The 21,178-nt window shown below is 48.6% G+C and overlaps 2 protein-coding genes across 5 annotated transcripts in view; one reads left to right on the top strand and one right to left on the bottom strand.

The window, feature by feature from the left end:
- Positions 1–48: 48 nt before the first annotated feature.
- Positions 49–20,339, top strand: POLR1C (RNA polymerase I and III subunit C). Of its 3 annotated transcripts, none has more exons than XR_015722291.1 (10): positions 49–166; positions 292–363; positions 1,815–1,922; positions 2,179–2,311; positions 2,608–2,727; positions 2,818–2,970; positions 3,147–3,296; positions 3,413–3,529; positions 13,452–14,200; positions 19,574–20,339. XR_015722291.1 is itself a non-coding variant. In XM_045801329.2 (9 exons), the coding sequence occupies exons 1-9, from the start codon at positions 98–100 to the stop codon at positions 3,801–3,803; spliced, it is 1,041 nt and encodes a 346-aa protein (XP_045657285.1). In that variant the 5' UTR covers positions 49–97; the 3' UTR covers positions 3,804–4,044. The 3 variants fall into 3 exon arrangements, 1 of the variants encoding a protein (XP_045657285.1); XR_015722290.1 differs by having other exon boundaries at positions 15,933–20,339; XM_045801329.2 differs by lacking the exons at positions 13,452–14,200; positions 19,574–20,339 and adding an exon at positions 3,685–4,044.
- Positions 4,709–21,178, bottom strand: part of XPO5 (exportin 5) — a 45,423-nt gene continuing 28,953 nt past the window's right edge. For both annotated transcript variants that reach the window (XM_045801254.2, XM_045801262.2), the window contains 12 exons: positions 14,241–14,341; positions 12,381–12,477; positions 11,562–11,698; positions 10,667–10,764; positions 10,055–10,101; positions 9,555–9,652; positions 8,862–8,924; positions 7,793–7,875; positions 7,220–7,327; positions 6,949–7,086; positions 6,586–6,750; positions 4,709–6,424 (listed from right to left, as the gene is read on the bottom strand). In XM_045801254.2, coding sequence (XP_045657210.1) covers positions 6,287–6,424; positions 6,586–6,750; positions 6,949–7,086; positions 7,220–7,327; positions 7,793–7,875; positions 8,862–8,924; positions 9,555–9,652; positions 10,055–10,101; positions 10,667–10,764; positions 11,562–11,698; positions 12,381–12,477; positions 14,241–14,341 — 1,273 coding nt within the window. In that variant the 3' untranslated portion in view covers positions 4,709–6,286. The remainder of the gene's footprint in view (positions 6,425–6,585; positions 6,751–6,948; positions 7,087–7,219; positions 7,328–7,792; positions 7,876–8,861; positions 8,925–9,554; positions 9,653–10,054; positions 10,102–10,666; positions 10,765–11,561; positions 11,699–12,380; positions 12,478–14,240; positions 14,342–21,178) is intronic.

Here is a 21,178-nt window from a genome sequence, read left to right as displayed (position 1 = left end):
TAAGAATCCGGGAGGCGGTGCGTTGCCGCGGAGACGGAGGAGGGCGGCTGGGACGCACGCGCCAGTTTGCTGCCTTAGTCACGTGGAGGGGTTGAAGATGGCGGCAGCCCAGGCGGTGCAAGAGATGCGGACTCGCGTGGTTCTAGGGGAGTTTGGGGTTCGCAATGTAAGCCTGTGGCCTTGAGCTCGGGAAGAGAAAAGAGAGTGGAACAGGGATGAGTTGGGATCGGAGTTGGGGCGGACTTTCCCTGCCTGCCCCTTCGCAGACAGACTCGTCTCTTTTTGCTCTAGGTTCATACCACAGACTTTCCCGGTAATTATGCGGGCTATGATGATGCCTGGGACCAAGACCGCTTCGAGAAGGTGGGTGCCGCTCGAGAGGGTATTAGGAACGGACCTTGTGATTTGAGCAGCCTGTGTCTTGGAAGCAGCCCTTGGGGTTCGCTCGGTTCATAAATCGTTTATTGAGCAACGTGTTAGGAGCTCCGTGTACACGGTTTCTGCTCTGTTCGACGAACAAGCTGTTTAATCTTGTTGGAAAGCGCGCATAAATGATTTCAGTGTAAGTGGTAAAGGTGGTTGGTAGCGATGAGGACAATCGGGTGGGGTGATCCCACAGAGGCACTTACTCTCGAATGGAAAGCGGGGCAGGGGTATGGAAGATTTACTTCCTGAGGGAGATGACATCTGAATTGAGCCCTGAACGATGAGTAAAATATGAGAACAGGGAAGGGTGAGGGGTAACTAAGACTAGAAGCTAAATTATAAAGGCTTTGTGAACTGTTCTGGGAATGTCCAAGCAGTTTATTATTGTTAGAATGTAAAGTGCTAGCATGAGCCGTAGGCAAGATCGAAGTGCATCTTAGACACTGTAGGTGATAGGGAGCTTTGGAAGAGCTGTGAAGCAGATGTGACCTGATTTGCAGCCTTAATGGCTGGGAGAGAATGAATCAAAGATCAAATAGGGCAGTCAGATTTGTGACAGGATGGCATAGAGGAGCGGAGGTTGAAGGCAAGAACTAAGATTATAATCAGCGAAATAGAGCAAAGGGGAGATAGAAGGCAAATTTGGTGATTGCTTTGATGTCAGCTGTGAGAAGGGAGTGTAAAATGGCCTAGCTTGAGGAACTGCTTTAATGGATGGTGGTGCCATTTACTGATGAGAAATAGGTCTGGGGAAGGGGAATGATGCTGCATTAAGTTTCCTGTATGTGGAGAAATCTAGCAGGCTAGTAGAACGTGTGTTTGAAACGAGATCAGAAGTGAGATAAATTTGGAAGCTTTTAGTATTTATAATTGTTAAAAGCACGGGTGTGATCGAGGTCACTTTGGAGAGAGACAAAAACCTGGGAAATAGTGACGTTTATGGAGTGGGTAGAAGATAGTGAATTTAGGAGGATTCAGGAGAAGGAAGAGAACCAGAAGATTGGTGCTTAAAAACCAAGGCAGAGTTTGAAAATGGAGGGATTCTGTCAATGCTGAACGCAACAGAGGAGTCTAGGAAGGTAAGGATTGAGTAGTGTCAACCAGATGAAGCAGTATGGAAGCCTGTTCTCTAGTAGAGTAGTCTCTGTGGATGGTCTGGCTGGAGGCCATATTACAGAGGGTTTTACATGAATAGAGGGTAAAAACAGAGAAATTTTTCAAGAAACTAATGAAGGACTGGGGGAGAAAGGAACATCTGTGAGGAACATATGGCCAAAGGGAGGTTCTTGGGTGAGCGAGAACACTGGGGTTGGGCGGGGAATATCCAGAAGGAGGGTATTGACTCCACAGAGAGCAGGCTTCATTTAGTGGGTTTCCTGTCCCTGCAGAATTTCCGTGTGGATGTGGTGCACCTGGATGAAAACTCATTGGAGTTCGACATGGTGGGAATTGATGCAGCCATCGCCAATGCTTTTCGACGCATTTTATTAGCTGAGGTATTTATCAGTGGGCATAGTGGCAAGGGCGGAGTTGGCGTGGGAAACTGTGCCGTCACCTTACTTGGAGAATTCTCAAGTTGCCCCTTTCCTTTAGTGTTCTTGCAGTTTTACTGAGCGTTCCTCCTGCTCATTCCTCATAAACTTTTCATCAAGCATTCTCCTAGGAGGAGGTCCTCCCTATGCCAGGAGGTGGGAGTAAGTGGGGAGTCTGTAGGATCTCTGTAGGTGAAAGATTCTGGGTTTTTTTTGGCAGGTGCCAACCATGGCTGTGGAAAAGGTCCTGGTGTACAACAACACATCCATTGTTCAGGATGAGATCCTTGCTCATCGTTTGGGGCTCATTCCCATTCATGCTGATCCCCGTCTTTTTGAGTATCGGAACCAAGGTCAGTGTTTGAGAAAATGAAATTGTGGCAAAGTGGGAACAGCTCTCTTCTGAGAAGTTGATTCTAGAGTCATACTGCCTCTGTTCAAATCCTGGACTGACTACTGTATGACCGTAAGCAAGTTACTAATGTTTTGGGACATCCGTTGTTGGGATTTGTGTGGACACTTGCCCTTGGCCTTCTGAGATTTGTCCAGAGGAGTAAATGACAAATGTAGATTAATGCCCGCAGTATAGTGCCCGGCCCCCGAATGTTCAGTTGTTCTTTAAGAACTGCCACTGCCGTCTTTTGTTCAGGAGATGAAGAAGGCACAGAGATAGATACTCTGCAGTTCCGGCTTCAGGTCAGGTGCACGCGGAACCCCCATGCCGCTAAAGATTCCTCCGACCCCAACGAACTCTATGTGAACCACAAAGGTGAGTAGTGGTAGGGGAAGCAAGAAGGCCCACCTCTTGCTGACGCTAGTTTTAAGGACTGGGGTTTTCCTGATGTGCTGCTTTCTCCAGTCTACACCAGGCACATGACATGGGTGCCCCTGGGGAATCAGGCTGACCTCTTCCCAGAGGGCGCTATCAGGCCGGTGCACGATGATATCCTCATTGCCCAGCTGCGGCCTGGCCAGGAGATTGACCTACTCATGCACTGTGTCAAGGGCATTGGTGAGAACCCTGTGGGCTGCCTGGGGCTGGAGGGTAGTGTGATCACCGTGGGGCAAGGTGTGACTAAGGAGCTCGGCCGAGAGGTCCTGACAACCAGAAAGCCAGTGGGCCTCTGCTGTTAGGGGCTTGTAACGTGAAGGTTTCCCCACAGGCTCTGATTTCGGTCTTCCCTCCAGGCAAAGACCATGCCAAGTTTTCACCTGTGGCAACAGCCAGTTACAGGCTCCTGCCAGATATCACCCTGCTTGAGCCCGTGGAAGGGGAGGCAGCGGAGGAGCTGAGCCGGTGCTTCTCACCTGGGGTCATTGAAGTGCAGGAAGTCCAAGGTAGGACGATAGGGATGCCACGCATTCAGGTCGGGGCCTAAAGTATATTTTCTGTGAAGGTAGCAGAAAGAAAAGCTCGGGGCTCGTGTATTTAGAACATGGTTTGTTTTCATCAGGTAAAAAGGTGGCCAGAGTTGCCAATCCCCGGCTAGATACCTTCAGCAGGGAAGTGTTCCGGAACGAGAAGCTAAAGAAGGTCGTACGACTTGCTCGGGTTCGCGATCACTACATCTGTGAGTGTCGGGCTGGGGGGCAGAGGGCAGGGCGGGAGTGCTTGGTGCCGCAGCTTCCTTGGAGTCTCGGTTGGAAGCTGGCAGGGACAGTGACGTCGTAGTATGGGAGCTGGTGCAAGCCCACCCCCGGGCTCAGGGGTCTCTTTGCTTCCCAGTCTCTGTCGAGTCAACAGGGGTGTTGCCCCCAGACGTGCTAGTGAGTGAAGCCATCAAGGTACTGATGGGGAAGTGCCGGCGGTTCCTGGATGAACTAGACGCAGTTCCGATGGACTGAGGTTTGCCCCGGACTTCTTGGCATGGCTGGGCTGCCTATGCTCCTGAGCCAAGCGCAGGATTTTGGGTCCTGACCTGCCCTCACAGGACTGCTACAGAGTCCAGTGTGACTGGAGGTCCTGGGTTTTCTGGGACAATTCTATCCTTATTTTCAGTCAATACGTTTTGTTGAATGTGCCACAAAACGTGACCTTGTGCCATTGTGAGGCCTTCATGTAAATAAATCCACAACCAAATAAAAATTCCTTTGTCAGAAATTACTTCCTGAGTTTTAGCCCCAAAATAGGGGGCCTCACCTCAGAAGAGGTTTGGCATTATTTAGCCCTTGGGAACACAGGGTTCAGGTGTCAGTGGAGGTCAGGGCCAAGTCCCTCTGAAGCCTTAAGAGAAATGCCAAATTGAGGTGGTTTCTGGGGGCTCAACCAGACCACCCCAAAATACTGTGCCCTTTACCATTTCCTAGATTATCACAGGATGTCTCTGAGGAAAAAGGGTGGTCCGCAGCCATTAACTCACACTGCTATCAAGTGTCACACACGGTGGGGGCCTGGCTGGCTCCGGCTTAGGAGCAGGTGACTTTTCATCTCAGGATTGTAAACTCAAGCCCCACATTGGGTGTAGAAATTATTTAAAAATAAGATCTGAAAAAAGTCACACAAGGAACAGCAGTAGTTCCCTTTGGACAGTTTCTCAGAGTCCAGCCCGCAGCCATGGAGAACACTGGGAGGGTGGTACAGGCTGGCTGCCTGGTTTAGGTCTCTCAGGAATAGAACTCTTTTTCTGGCTGGCATAATGTCCGAGAAAGCTGGTCCATCAATCACAGCTCTACCCGTCCCGTCCCCTTGGCAGGACGCTCGTGAGCAGTGACACTAGACGTCACTGGTTTGAAAAAGGCAGATGGGGCCCTTTCTGTATGAAACCGAGATCTTTACTGACATGCAGATGTGCTTTGGAGTTAATGTTTCTACAAAAGGTTCTATAAACAATAGAAAACTTCTAGCATGAAGTCACAGGATGTTAAAAATATTACAGCACAATAAATACAGCTATGCCCTCCAAGCCCAACCACAGAGGAGCAGGCAGCCACCGAGTTTGCTGGAAACCTGCTGAGATGGCCTTCACTGTCGACGGGAAGCAGCCCAAAGCACCACTCAGGAAGAGGGCATGGGGCACATCTGTGCCACAGAAGCTGCTCCACAGGACCCCCAAGTCCTGTTTCCCCAGGTCCGCCTCTCCAACCTTGGCCGGGTGCCACCAGCTCGCAGCTGCAGCTGTAGCCCAGGCGTGGCGCTTAGTCCTCACCGCAACTCTCGTGTCAGTGGCTGCACGGGTGACAGGCGGCCTCCCACGGAACGCAGACACTCTGTATGGTTTCTGTATGGATTAAGGCTGTCTATGGCCAGCAGTGACTCAAGGCTAGGGTCCTGCATTCATGTCTTCTCTGCTTACAGGGCCAAACGAGTGACCTTTAGGACAAAGTGGAGCCTCACAACACAGGTTGTGACAGGAAGGCATATGTTCTGTTCTTTTGGAAATGGTCCAGGAGAGAAGTGACCAGGGACCTGAAAGACCATGAGATTTTTGAAGGCACCTGGACCCAACTAGTCCGAGAAGAGACCAGCAGCTTTGCTAGCTGCTCGTCACAGACACAGCCTAGCTGGTCTGCATTATCCTCTGATGCCAACGGCATCACATGACACCAGATAGGGTACTGTGGCTCTTATGCCTGAGTGGATCCTGGGCTGCAGAAACCACGCTGAGGGACTGTGCATGGAATACGTGTGAGCTCTAAGGGGATGTCAGAAAGCACTCCAGACCCTGGCCCAGCCCTGGTCCCTGATGGTACAACCCTCAACATGGTGTCCAGAGCTTGGCGGCAGCCTGTACCGGGGATCCCATCAGGTGACCAGATTCTTGCTCAAAACACAGAGGGAACTGGTCACATTCAGTTCAGCACTTAGTACCTGGCCCAGACATGCCCCTGGGGGACAGGGAAGGTTCTCTGCCAGCCCAGCTGTTAAGGGGGCTCTGTGGGACTTGCAGTGGCCCAGGAGGAACTCTGGTGCAAGCAGTGTGGACCGAGCCCCTGTGCAAGCCTGGCTAGCTGCAGTGCTGTGTGTTAGCACCCCGAGTTACCGCTCTACACAGGTGTATGGCTACATGGGGGCAGGAGGGCTTGGGGAGTAGGGCCAGTCTGCTCTAGCTTTTCTTTCTTGGAAAGTTGAAACTCCAAGTAGAATGGGAGACAGCTGGGAGATCTAGACAGAATGGTGTGAGCACAAACTCCCTTTCCCGATACCTTAGGTATCGTTACTTCTGCCCTGCCCTGCATCGGGCCCCCTCTCTCCAGCTCCAGACCTCGATCTCTCTCCAGGCTGACAGTGGTGCAAAGTGAGGTGGCAGTGGAGAGGGGCCTAGAGATCAGCTACGAAGGGGAAGAAGAGATGACAATAAAGGCCGAGGAAGAATGCCCAAAAGTTTGATTCAGGGTTCAAAGATGGTGGCCAGGCCACCCTCCTCGTTGTCCAGCACCTCTGTCTCCAGCATTGGCTTTGTTTTTTTGAAAAGTGAGGGAAGATTCTTAATGTGAACTTCTTTTCGGAACTGCTCTCCCAAGGGTTTCTGTAGAAAACAAATGAGAAGAATTGATGCTGGCCCCGAGCAGCGAGTGGGTTGTTTGAAAGATCAAGACTCTAGCTGGTCTCTGGTCTGCACAGACACATGGTCTAAGACCACAAGGGTGGGTCAAGCCGGTTGGGAGACTGGGGAGGCGTGTGACCTACCCCGATGCAGCCGGCAATGAGGCGTTTGAACTGGTCCTTGCGGCGCTTGTCAGCCACTTTCTGCAGAGAGGGGTTCAACAGCTTGCAGTCAAACTGGTCCAGAGAGTCCTTCTGTATGTCCGGGATCTGCTCCATCACAGCTCTTATCTCCAGGTACCTGGGACGCTGTGGAGTGGGCATATATAAAACCACGCGATGGTGAAGCCTGGGCCCTGCCACCTGCCCCGTACCCCGCCACACCCACGTCTCGGGGCGGCAACAGCAAGCTGGCAGCTGCCTACTTCTGTGACGGCCCAACCTCCGGGGAGCAGGCCCCGAGGGCTGAAGCTGCAGCGCACCCTGCCTCCGCGCTGTCTGACTCACCAGCGCCTCGTAGATCTGGAAGGCCAGGTGCACCAGGGAAGCCATGCAGCCATCGTGCTGCCCGTGCGTCTGTAAGCCCTTCAGCACGCTGGTGAAAAGCCACGTGACGGCATCTGCAAGCAGTGTCCCTGACAGCACCTGGAGACACAGCTGTGCTTAGGGCCAAAGGGGTACCCTCGGAGAGCCCCAGCAACCCGATTCTTCCAACCGATTCAATCCTCATGACCCCAGCCTCTCATAAGGGGTGAGGAGAAGGGGTGAATAACCATACTTGTTTGAGCAGAGGCCAGCAGAGCTGGGTGGTCGTCCTCTGGCAGGACAGGGTATCCTTCCAGGCAAGGGAATTGAAGGCTGTAATTAATAGCGCCGTACAAACATCCTAGCAGGAAAGGATGAAGGATTACAATAAGAAAATAAACACAATTTTCTGAGTAGGCCTATGCACGAGGAGCTGGAGTTCTCATAGGTAAACAGGAGCATGATAAAAGCAGCTACTGAAGACGAGCTTATTTCCTCTGTGTATCAGGCAGTCAAAAAGAAGAAAAAACAACCCATACAGAAGAGAAAACCTATGTGTAAAGAGACCAAGTTCTGGCCCGGGGAGTGGGGGGAGGCACTAAACACCACAATGTGCCCGTGTTTTTCTGAAAGCCTTTGCCCATGCTGGCATGGGAGACACCTTGACCTCTCCCACTGTTTTCTGAGGTCTCTAGGAACCAGGAACTTAACCCACATAAAGCGGCATTACCCAGAAGAATTCTCTGCTGGCATCATAGGTTGAGAAAAGTGGAAGCCGGTGCCATACCAGGAAAGCAGAAAAACCTGCCCTGCCCCCTGCACCTACCTCATGATTCATCAGACATCTGCCCAGGTCTGTAAGCTCCGTCATGGTGGAGGGGGCCACCTCTGTGGCCATCATCTCTTCATCTGTAAGCAGAGAGCAGAATGTTAGGCTCCATCCTTTCAGAACAGAGAAGAGCAAGCCAGCGAGAAAGGGAAACAGGAGTACCCCAGGCTGACTGGTGGATCAGCAGTCCTGGGACAGCCCCCCAGCTGCCTGAGAGGGTGCAGACCCCTGCCCATGGCAGGTCTAGAGATGCATCTGGCTGCAGTTTGAAAAACAGTGGGAAATAAGACCTTCTCTCAACAGTTACTTAAAAAGCTGCAAACACTGAGGATCTTTTGTGGTTGAAGTATTTGAAGACCCCACTGTAGCAGGCCCTGACTTCGTTCCTGGGGATGTAACAGGAAAAGGCAAGTGCCTTCCCTGCTGGGAGTTCACATCCCAGTGAGGGAGACAGGTAACACATGAAGTAAAATAAAGTCAGGCAGTGTTAAGTGCTACGAAGAAAAGCAAAACAAAGGAAGAACATGGAATGGCTGGCTGGGGTGGCTAGGTTTTCTAAGTTGGTTATGGAAGACCTTTCAGAGGTGACATGTGCATGAGGCAAGGGGACACGCCACGGATATAGTTGGGAGAAACATTATTCTAGTCGAGGAAACAGCAAGGGCAAAGGCTGTCTGGTGAGAGTACGCTGGAGGAACACAGCAAGAGAGGCAGCCAAGAGAAAAGCAAGGTGGACATCTCCGCCAGCGCAGACTGCCGGGGAAACCGTTTCTGCACGAACTGACCTGGCTACAGAAGGGACAAGATTTAGGAGTCTAGGGGCGCCTGGATGGCTCAGTTGTTAAGCATCTCCTTCAGCTCAGGTCATGATCCCAGGGTCCTGGGATCGAGCCCCACATCGGGCTCCCTGCTCAGCAGGGAGGCTGCTTCTCCCTCTCCCACTCCCTCTGCTTGTGTTCCCTCTCTCACTGTGTCTCTGTCAAATAAATAAAATCTTGAAAAAAGGAAAAAAGATTTAGGAGTCTAAGGGCAGACCTCCGGAGGGCCACACAGCAGGCTCACTTACCGTCTCCATCTGTAGGGGGAGCAGTACCGTGGTCAGCACTTTTCTTTGAAACACAGCACACCGCTAAAGCAAGAAAGTGGGGTTACTGGGTTTTCTGCCACCAGACAACAGCCACCTCTGGCCAATAAATCCCGAACAGTCTTCTGGGCAGATGAAGATGGGGGAAGGTGGGGCACTGTCCAGGCACAAAACCACCTTCACCAGCAGAAACAGAGGAGGTGGCTGACCAGACTGCTCTGGTCCCCCTTTAAGTTCCATTAAACTAGAGGGAAATGACAGAATTTTCTGAGAGTAAGTGACCAGGAGAGAATGGCTGATACATCCTTGGTCTACTATGGATCTCAAACAAATGAAACGACCAAAAAAGAAAAAAGAAAATTAGCCACCTTCAGGACCAAGTTTTAAAAATCTTCCCTATTTTGACAAAACTAAGACGTTACTCCTACCATTAATCTAAATTTCTCCTATTTTAGACCATTCCTGATATTCTGGTCTTACAAATATAATACAGTTTACAATTCACAGACTGTCCTTAAGTTGATTTAAGGACTACCTGGTTTCTATCTAGTTCATTATTTCTTAATCGATCTGTCGGTAGTGCTGTAAACATGCCTTAATGGAATTGGGGGAGCAACCAGTTCTTTTTCCAGACAAAATCTTCTCTACTACCCCTGCGTCCCACAGGCCACTTACTGATCAGGTCCATGACTTCTCGGGTTAACATCCTCACCAGCTGTTCCTCTAACATCTCTTGAGACTCTGGGTTGTCATCTGCGGTGTCATCTTCCCCACTGCAGAGAAGCAGGGGCAAGTTCCATGAGAGTGCCAAAGAGGGAAAGACAAGGAAAAGAGTGACCCTAACCAGACCCTCTGTGCTCACTTCCTTCTCCCGGCTTCCTTTGGTCTACATTCCACACAAATGTTGGGAACGGGACAGCAATGACCCACCGAGGCAGACCTTATTACTGGACTATATCCAGGTGGCTACAGAGGTACTGGTTCAAAATCCAAAGTGGGTAGGATGTCTCGGCACCCTCCTCAGGCAGCTGAAGATACCGCCCATGAAGGCTTGGCCAGAGTATGCCCAACGGTCACAGACAAGCAATCTAGCATCCAGGCTGAGAACGACCACAACCTGCTGCTTTCCAGCCCTGAACGGCAGCGCTTCCACCAAGAGAAGAGATGCTCCTTACCACAGCAGGCTCCGCTGGTTGATGACTTGCCATTTCTGGGAAAGCCTCTGGGAAAACAAAAGGGAAATAATGCTAATAGTGGGGAGGAGGCTGGAACACTTCATGATCAGAATTAGCTGAGGATGAGTCCAGATCTCAATGACAGAGCCTTCAGAGACCCCACAAGGTTAAACCACCAGATGTGGTTTCTAGAACTTTTCCTGCACCCATGACGGGGACAGGGTTCCCTATGCTTGGAAAGAATCAACGATACTGTCGAATTCCCAGGTCTCTCTGGACACCGTTGTCCACCCAGCTGGTCCTCCTGCTTGATCCCAGTCAGGGAAAGACCCAGGGGAGGCACTCCCTTGACCACCTCTCCTCAGTTAACAGGAGGTCAGGAGCAGAACTGGAGTCTGCAGGGCTTCATGGGCAACTGAGTCAGGTTAGTTCTTGGGGGAGGGGGGTGCTCCATCCACGGCAGCAAGCAAAGCCTGCTGGCATGGGACTGCCGCACGGCCCTCCGGGCAGGGCCAGGAGACAGCGCTTTCAGGAACCCCTGACTTGCAAGACTCATGAGAGGCCAACCTGCCTAAGGGTCCTCTTTGCTCCCCTTTCTGACCAATCTCTTACCATGTGGAGGTAGGTGAAAAGAGGTCCAAGGATTGGAGACACCAGGGCTCCGTAGTGCTCCGGGGGACAGAAGAGCACCAGAGGCTTCACAAAGACCCATGGCGCGGCAGGTTAAGAAGTTTTAGCACAGGAGCACAGACCCCTCTCATTCTAAGGCACCGCTCTCCTGCCATGCAGCAGGATATCCCCATGGGCAGAGTCAACCCCCAAAGCACCTGCAAGATGCCGAGGACATTCTGTGTTAACAGGCCAAAATCTGGGGCTCCTGGGTGGCTCAGTCGGTGAAGCATCTGCCCTCGGCTCAGGCTCAGGTCATGATCCCAGGGAGCCTGCTTCTCCCTCTCACTCTGCTCCTTCCCTCCACCTGCGCTCTCTCTCAAAGAAATAAAATCTTTTAAAAAAAAGGCAAAAATTTTCAAGCTCTTTTCCAAAAGCCCCGGGCTATTGAGGAATGGGTACTAGGCTGCACATTACAGGCACTTATTTGCCCAGAAGGAAAAAAAAGAGGAGGAACACTCCCCCTTTACCACTCTCCTTGTAACTTCAGGGAAGAAAGTTACTCTCAAAAACATAAAAAAAAAAAAATGAGAATGAAGTATGAGGAAGCACCTGACAGGACACAGAAAAGAGATTAAAAAAAACAAAAAACCCAAACACCTTTATCTTTCCTATTTCCAAGAAGTGGGACGGTCAAGATTTACCCGTAAGGAGAACACTTTCAAGACCCCCCACCCCCGTTTTTCCTGCCATTGACAACCATCTTCTGGTCCGCTTAATGCGGCTGTCACACGCTGCTACCCGACACTGCCCAGCTCCGCCTCCTCTGAGTCTGACAGCCGCTTCCGTCTCCGATCTTGCGGCCCTCTGGGTTCTCTAGGGACTTTGGAAAGGATATGAAGCATGGGTCTGAGTCGGTAGTCGGGAATGTTGTTCAGGTTGACGAAGGCCGAGCTGAGGAGCTGCGTAGCAAGGTGCTCCACGCTGTAGAAGTCCTGCTGCATGGAAGGACCTGCCTTCCCGAGGATGTGGAAACTGTAAGGGAAAATCACGGCCAGTGGCAAATCCCACATCGGTCACTGCCGGCCCCGAACGCCCCAGGAATTTCCAGCCCACGCTAAGACTTCTCAGCTAGAAAAGCAACTGCAGTTGGTTTGTAAGAGAACTTCGGCTTAATGAGGAACACACTCCCCACCCACCTTTAAGGGAACTTGATAGTACATTTAGCATCTTTTTAAAGACAGATGTTGGCACCTAAGATCAACAGCGGCCTTCAGTGAGGACAATGTCTGAGTGTGGTGGGCTACGGGAGGGCCAGTCACCTCCCCATCCTACAACCAGGACCCGAAGACAAAGTCTGGCTAGCGGCCTCCAGAGTCCCATTCAAAGCAGCTTAGTGAGGGCTCTGAGAAAATGCAGCCCCGCTCACTGTATCTTATACTGGGGTCTCAGCATTTTATGACATGGAAGCAGACAAGTTAGGCATAAAATCTCAAGCCATGGTTAAGACCGAGACACACAGGACAATCATAAAAAAGCAAATGCAAGAAAGCCAGCCAATTCATTTAGGTGTGACACCAGAATCACTGGTTTCCTGCCAAATTTTTGCCTCCTCTTACCTGTACACTAGAATTCTACATCAGAAGGCCTATCCACGGCACTCTTATATTATGCGGGTCTAAAAAGAGAATAGGGAGGAACAGCATTGGTTCCTTACCAGTTTTCATAGAGGGTGCAGAAGAAACGCTGCATTCTTTCCAAGACCGTTTTGTAGACAGGAGAGTCGTTCAGTTCCAAGAGGGGCTGAGGTAAGCCTACAGGGGAAGATGGGTCAGGGACACGCGATTCTGCTGCCAACACCCGACGGCAGGCAGATGTGGTTTGGGGGCGGCAGTGACAAGTGCTGGCCGTGTCTTCTACCAGAGGGAGGCGCTAAGAGCGCCCCTCGAGGTGACTGCTACAGCAGTTTTGGTAGGGAAAGGGGGAAGCCACTTCGTGCCCAGGGCTTCAGACGAGACATGGGCGCTCCGACGTTCTGCCTGGGTTTCTCCAGATGGGACTCTTACACCAAAATGGTCTCTCCATAAAGCACCGGGGATGCTCCCCCCCCCGCCTTTTTAAGCTGTGGAACTTCTTTTTCAAGCAACATTTTATGCAGAAGCCCAACATGTAAAGCAGATCGTAATGAAACCCGCTTATCACAGTGTAAGAGATCTGTAAGAGCCAAAAGATCCAGATTTCTCATCAGAGGCAGTTTTTATTTCAAGTCCTGCTCATGGCTGAAGCTGACAGAGGGAACTGTTTGCCCATTCTAGTACGTTTTGGGCGACCATCTCTTTCTATAGCGGGAACCCCAGCTTAATTTGAATAACTGAATGACTGGGTGGGGGAGGGGGAGCGGGAACGGGTGGTAAAGCAACACCTACTTTTTACAGTAATTCCAAGACATTTCTCGGAAGTTCTATTGTTATTATTTTCTGTAATGGGGAACTTTAATGCAGTGATGATAAAGGAAAAGGCCCAGGACCACGTAGGCCGAGTCAGACAGACATGAGCTCCGGAAAGGCCAACTGACACCCTTCTTTTCATGAATGTCAGAGGTGAGGAATGCTCACTGGCCTGCTTAATCACAGCCAGGTCCAGGCAGAGGCTATGGCTGGGAACGAAGAGATCCTGCAGGCACTGTGATGGTGAGCCAGCATAAAGCTCCAGAGATGGGCACAAGGTTTAGACAACTCTGGATGTCTCTGGCTCTAACTTCTAACCACTGTCTCGCTCTGTTTTCCAGCCGCGCGAGTCACCCCTCTACTCCCCGGATATACCGAGCTCTTCCCTGCATGCCGCAGCATCCTGCACCTGCCATTCTGTTTGCCCAGAAGGCTCAACACCTTTTCTTGCTCCCAACCTGAGGAGCTCCCTCCTACTTATCCTTCAGACTGTCTCCACTAGGGGGCAGTCTTCTGACTCCTCTCCAACATGGGTGAGGTTTCCCAATAAACACATGGCCACTTCCCTTCCCAGCACATATCACACAACTGCGTAGTTATTTGTTAATGGGATAAATGATTTAAAGCAACATTTGAATCAAGGTAACAACTGGGAAACATGGTTTAGAATCTATCCCTTTAAAATTTTGGAATACATAAATATATATATACACATATATATGTTTGTTAATTAAAGCTATTTGAGCTTAACTGCTTTTAAGATTTATTTATTTAAGAGCTTAACTGACTTAATGGTTTTCTTTCATATGTGAAACCAGGAAAGTTTGCTAATATTCTTCAGTCAAAAAACCGTGGTTTATTTATAATCAAAAGGCTCTGGCACACACCTCTACCTGGAGGGGTTAACGTGGTGCAGAGGAAGGTGGCAGAGGGGAGCAACTGCCTCTGAAGACCCAAGACAATCAAGTACGTGCACTTGTCCTAGAGACCCTGCAGGAACTCCGCAGAAAAACGGGCGGCTGACAGGGAGCTGGGCGAGGAGGAGGGGACGATGACACGGGCATGCGGAAGCTGCTGGAGTCCACTGGAGGTAAGGTAAACTTCGAGGAAAAAAAGGTTAGATTTCCTACCTAAAATCGCAGATTTCTCCGCTTCAAGCATATCCAGAGCCTTTGTGAAAGGCTCTGACATCTTGGCCAGCATTTCTGGTGCATATAAAGTATTGTGAGTTCTGTAAGAAACAAGGACGCTATGTGAGCTTTTCCTAGTCTGCTGCAGAAAGAAAGAATGGGTTTCACCCTGTAATTCAGTGATACTACATATCCACACAGATGGATCTTCCGGTCAACACTACTCCCCGCGGGGGAAAGAAAATAAGGTACAAATTTCTAAATGCTTCCCCGGACACGGGAATAAACTATTAGGCGATATAGTATTCGACACCTAAATGCAATCAAGATGGGAAGCAAATCCTGAGACGGCTGATAGTATCACAATCTAAAGCCAGACAGGGAAATTCTTTAAAAAAAAAACAACAAAAAACTGACTTAAAGAGAGGGAGAGAGAGCCTGCACACGCCATGCACGAGAGTGGGGCGAGGGGCAGAGGGACATGGAGACAGAGAATCCCAAGCAGACTCCACACCCAGTGCAGGGCCCAACGAAGGGCTCGATCCCACGACCCTGAGGATCATGACCCAATGGAGGGCTCGATCCCACGACCCTGAGGATCATGACCCAATGAAGGGCTCGATCCCACGACCCTGAGGATCGTGACCGGAAGATCGTGACCTGAGGCTCAACTGACTGAGCCACGCAGGCGCCCCAAAAGGGAAATTCTTTTAAACTGGGCACTCCCAGTTTGCAGACTGCCGGTGAGACAGGAGGAAAGGTCAGAGGCACTGTGCTTTCACAGACAGGAACAGAGCAGGGAATGAAATGCCCCCACTTTCAGATGTCTGGTCTTCATTCTAAGAGCCTGGACCCTATGATGCTCTGACACTGGCTTCTGCCTCCTGGAAGAACAGTCACAGCTCCCAACAGAAGACCAAAATGCCTTACCTGAGCTGTCACTGGCTGTGTAGGACTAAGGAGCAATGACTAGGGACCTGAGCTACCTGCCATCCACAGCTGTCAGCCCCTCTTTTGCCCATGACAATGGCACCACTGAACAATCTATAGTCAGAGAGCCGAACTACCTATTTTGATTTTAAAAGTTAATTATAAAACATTTCAAACATAGAGTTAGAAAATATAAGAGACACCAGAAAGGTTAAGTATTTAAGATGCACGCTGCAACAGATCACTTTAGACCACGCTTATTGAAATTAAAAAAATATTCAACACTGTTTTTTAAATCTAACCATATACGCTCAGTACAACCATTTCAACTTTTAGGATGCCACTTAATTAATTCTAGTTTATCTCCCCAGCTCCCTGAGGGCTAATAAGTCTGTCTCCTCTCCTAGCAGTGAGCTTTTCTGCAGAGTTCTCGTGTGCATGTGTGAGTTACTCTATGGTGGAAACACGCAGAATGGCTGGATACTGGTGTTTTGTAACTTACGTGCTGCAAATGTCTTCTGGTTTGTGGCCTGACCCGCTTATACCGATATTTCCAAAGGACTTTATGCCCCCCGTTTTTTCCATTGTGGTAAAATACATGCAACATAGAATTTATCACTTTTAAGTGTACAGTTCAGTGGTACTAAATACACTCAAGACTGTTGCGCAACCATCACCACTATCCACCCCCCTATTTTTTGTTTTATTAAACTGAAACTCTGTATGTATTAAACAGTATCTTCCCATTCCTCACTCCCCCAGCTCCTGGCAACCACCATACTTCCTAACTTTCGGATTCTGACCATATTCAGCATCTTGTGTAAGGAGAATCATACAGGATCTCTCCTTCGGTGACCGGCTGACATCACATAGCACAATGTCCTCAAGGTTCATCCATGGTGTGGCATATTGAAGAATTTTCTTCCTTTTAAAGGCTGAAAGATATTCTACTGTATGTAAATATGTTCGTCCATCGATGGACACTTGGGTTGCTTCCACTTTTTTTTTTAAGATTTTATTTTTAAGTAATCTCTACACCCAATGTATGGCTCAAATTTACAACCCCGAGATCAAGAGTCGTATGCTCTACTGACTGAGCCAGCCAGGCGCCCCTGCTTCCACGTTTTAGCTAGTATGAATAATGTTGCTATGAACTTGAGTGTAGAAATAACTCTCTGAGGCCCTTTCAATTCTTTTGAGAACCCAGAACTGGAACTGCTGGATCACGTATTTTTATGTTTAGGTTTTTGAGGAACTGTCCAACTGTTTTCTGCAGCAGCTGTCCCATTTTATATTCCCACAACAGTGCACTCCCACAACTCTTATTAGCGTCTGCTTGATAGTGACCACGTATGCCTTAGGCCGTGTTACCTTCTCTTCCATCTTTTTTTGCCTGTTCCTCAGCCTCATTAATTTCCACTGTCCCATCTTGACTTTTTAAAAAACTAATTTATTTTTAGTAATCTCTATACCCAATGGGGGGCTTGAACTCACAACCCCAAGATCAAGAATCACATGCTCCTCTGACTGAGGCAGCCAGGAACTTTCTCTTTCTCTCTTCTGCTGTGGAAATCTGCCTTTGAATCCCTGTAGTGAATTTTTCATTTCAGTTATTATACTTTTCAGCTAAAGAATTTCTTTTTGGTTTCCTTTTAGGTTTTCTATTCCTTTATTGATATTTCCATTTTGTTAACATTGGTTTCTTGACTTTCTCCGTACCTTCCTTTAGTTCTTTGAGCATCTTTAAAGACCGCTGTTTTAAAGTCTTTGTCCAGGGGCGCCTGGATGGCTCAGTTGGTTAAGTGCCTGCCTTGAGGCTCAGGTCATGATCCCAGGGTCCTGGGATTGAGCCCTGGATTGGGCTCCCGAGCAGGGAGCCTCTCTCTCTCCTTCTGCCCCTCCCCCCACTTGTGTTCTTGCTCTAATAAATAAAACCTTTAAAAAAAAAAGTCTTTGTTTAGGAGCGCCTGGGTGGTTCCGTTGGTTAGGTATCTGACTCTTAATTTTGGCTTAGGTCATGATCTCAGGGTCTTTAAGATTCTCTCTCTCTCTCCATCTTGGCACCTGGGTGGCTCAGTTGGTTAAGGGTCTGCCTTCTGCTCAGGCCACGATCCCAGGGTCCTGGGATGAAGTCACGTGTCCAGCTCTCTGCTCACCAGCGAGCCTGATCTCCCTCTGCCTGCTGCTCTGCCTACCTGTGCTCTGTCAAATAATGAATAGAGTAATTAAAAAAAAAAAAAAAAAGATTCTCTCTCTCCCCCTCTTCCTCTGCCCTCCCCCCAGCCCACTGAGATTCCAAAAGGCTGTGTTAAGTTCCCTGACCTGGGTTCTAGTGCTTTGGAATGTTCTGTTACCACATAAAGCGTTTGCTAACATGAGGATGTGGTACGAACCAACGCCTTGTTGAGGCACCCCTCCAAGTTTTCTCTCATTCACAACAATCTTCTGGGGTTGGTGAGTTGTATTCTCCCCATGTAACAGGTGAGAAAAAGGAAACTCAAGTAAGGTTGTTACTTTCTTGAGTAGCTGCAGCTCATGTGGTTGCCACTGATTTTGAGATGGACACTTTTCTGGGGGTGCCTGGTGGGCTCAGTCGGTAGTGCCTATGACTCTTGATCTCGAGGTTGTAAGTTCGAGCCCCACATCAGATATGAATTACTTAAAAATAAAATCTTAAAAAGAAAAAAAAAAAGGAGAGTCTTCTATGTTAGTCCCCCTTCCAGGAAATGAGCACAGCCTTGGGAGCACAGTGCATCAAGCAGCAATTCAACAATGCTATTACTGTGTGTCCATGCCCACGGCTTAGTGACTCTAGGCCACACTCAGGCTCAGGAAACTCCGATAAATTAAAGAATGACCACATGGCCACAGCTTAGGACGCAGTCTTCTCTAGCCCTGCCTTGATACAGGAGGAGGGCTATGACCCCACTGTACATATGTGCGTACCAGCCGCCTTGTTTCTAAGTGTGCCATCCTCTTGCTCACCTTTGCTCATGCTGTTCCCCTCACCTTTCCTCTTCTTTGCCTCAATTGCCCATTAAACCTTCAGGCTTCAACTCCATTGTTACCTGACCCTCCATTCTCTCCATCAGAGTTAACTGCTCCCTTCTCAATGCTCCTGAAAGTTATTTAATGCGGACATCAAAGACCTGCTTGCCACCCTATGGCTTACAAAGGGTTTTCAGAGCAATGATTTCATGTGGTTCTTAAAAGAATGCTTTACATTAAGAACTGATGTTTACTGAAGAAATGTTAAGTCTAGTTTTGGTATTAAAATAAAGCAACCTTAGAGGGGCGCCTGGGTGGCACAGCGGTTAAGCGTCTGCCTTCGGCTCAGGGCGTGATCCCGACGTTATGGGATCGAGCCCCACATCAGGCTCTTCCGCTATGAGCCTGCTTCTTCCTCTCCCACTCCCCCTGCTTGTGTTCCCTCTCTCGCTGGCTGTCTCTATCTCTGTTGAATAAATAAAATCTTTAAAAAAAAAAAAATAAAAATAAAATAAAATAAAGCAACCTTAGAAAATGGCTGAGATTTGAGAAAATCTCAAATAAATAATCTTAAAACAAAAGTATATACAATCCAGCACTGTTTAAGATGTCATGATGTTGTGCAACCAGCAGCTCAACTTTTAAAAAAACAAAAGATTTATTTGAGAGAGACAGAGAAAGAGAGAGTGTGCGTGCACACATGCAAGCACACAAGCTGGGGGAGAGGGAGCAGCTGACTCCCCGCTGAGCAGGGAGCCCGCCTTGGGACTTGATCCCAGGACCTTGGGATCATGACCTGAGCTGAAGGCAGATGATTAATTGACTAAGCCACCCAGGCGCCCCTCAACTTTTAATATGTGAAACTTCAGGGAAGTTTCAGAGCAAGGAATGATAGGGGCCAAGGGCAGGTCACACCCTCTGCACCCCCCTCCCCATAACCATTAAGTAGGAACAGTTAAGTAGTAGCGGTTAATCTCCATTTCTCCCTTCCCCCAGCCCCTGGCAGCCACCAATTTACTCTCTCTATGGATTTATCTATTCTGGATATCTCACTAAGTGGAGTCATACAACATGCGGCCTTGTGTGTCTGGCATCTTGCCCTTAGCATAATGGTTTTGAGCTTCTCCTACGTTATAGCACGTTAACAATACTTCATTCCTTCTTATGGCTGAATATGTCGAACAGCAGTGGAAGGGGGCATCCCTGTCATGTTCCTGATGATAGGAGGAAAGCTCTCCATCTTTCACCAGAGTAGGATATAAGCTACGGAGTTTTCATAAGAATCATTTATCATGTTGAGCAAGTTCTCTTCCACTCATCGTCAAAGGGTGTGAAATTTAGATTTTGTCAAATGCCTTTTCTGTGTCAATTAAGATGATCATGTGGGTTTTTTCCTTTGTTCTATGAATATGGAGGAGTATTACACTCGTTTATTTTCGTATGCTGAACTACTCTTACAACCCCGGGGGAAATCCCACTCGTCATGGCGTATAAGCGCTTCACCACGCCGCTGGATTCAGTGTGCTCCTGTTCTGCGAGGCCGTCCGAAACTCTGCCTTTGCCTTTACCTACTTCTGTGTGGAGCCCAAGAATTGGTAAAAGGTGTTACTTACTTTGAAAACTGTGATTTGCCATCTTTTTAGTTTCTAATTTAAGTCTGTATTGGTGGTTTGGGAAGATGGCTAATACTATGAAGTGATCGCTGATAAAATCAGTTCTTCCTGGGAAGAAATTCAGTCTTAAGTCTGACAGGGAACAGACAAGCTATCTTTTTCTTTTTTAATCCTTTAAGTGTGACTGTGACCTCAAGATATAATTTAAAAAACAGAGATTACCAATGCATCCGTTGTCAAACATCCCCAACACTACAACAGAATCTTGTATTCCTTATTGGTCTCCCCTTCTCCTGCTCAGGAAGACGGTGGTATCCTGGGGGCTGTATGTCTAACTCACAAGCAGTGGCAGGAGGACTCAGTATATTTTGCTTCGGTATCTCTGATTTCCAGTCAGGTGCTCGTATAGCAGGGACATCTACACCCCCTAGAAATGTTTAGGTTCCTGAAATATCACCTTTCCTGACGCACTTGGAAGCCAGGATTCTGGGCTTCCACATTAAGAGAAAACTAGTTATTGCTTGGCAAAGAAAAAGACAACCAGGTAATAAAAGTTTTAAGTTTTGTATGATCTGAACCTATGTGAAATATTCTCAGTATCATCGGCTAAGATTATAATCACTACGCTAAACAACAGTTCACACATATAAAGATTTTAATAAAATATATAGAGAACATATAGATACAAGGTAACAAACCTCAAGTTAACAGAAAAGCTGTTATCATTCTAAACAGACAATGCACCTTTTGAGAACCCGAGTTCTTTTCTTTTTTTTTTTTTAAGATTTTTATTTATTTATTTGACAGAGAGAGGGAGAGACAGCCAGAGAGAGAGGGAACACAAGCAGGGGGAGTGGGAGAGGAAGAAGCAGGCTCCCAGAGGAGGAACCTGATGCGGAGCTCGATTCCAGAACGCCGGGATCAAGCCCTGAGCCGAAGGCAAGGCAGACACTTAACGACTGAGCCACCCAGGTATCCCAAGAACCCGAGTTCTGCTCCCCACATCTGTCCTCCATCTGACCAATCAGGAACAACATTATCCAACAGAAATATAATGTAAGCCACATAAGCCAATTAAAATTTTCTAGCCAGGGGCTCCTGGGTGGCTCAGTAAGTTAAGCGTCTGCCTTCAGTGTCTGCCTTCATGAGCTCCGGGTCCTGGGATCAAGTCCTACATCAGACTCCCTGCTCAGCAGGAAGTCTGCTTCTCCCTTTGCCCCTCCCCCTGCTCCTGTGCACGTGCTTGCGCGCTCTCTCTCTCCCTCTCAATTAATAAAATCTTTTAAAAAACAAATAAATAAATAAAATAAAATTTTCTAGCCAGCCAAATTAAAAAAGCAAAAAGAAACAGGTCAGATTAATTCTATTTACCCAAAGCACCAAAAACAAAAAACCCAAAAAAACCTC

The sequence above is a fragment of the Ursus americanus genome, chromosome 29, assembly GCF_024610735.1.
Source record: "Ursus americanus isolate L20-20 chromosome 29, mUrsAme1.1.p, whole genome shotgun sequence".
Taxonomy (NCBI): Eukaryota; Metazoa; Chordata; class Mammalia; order Carnivora; family Ursidae; genus Ursus; species Ursus americanus.
The sequence above is the reverse complement of the archived record's forward strand: the minus strand, read 5'-3'. Positions and strand labels throughout refer to the sequence as shown.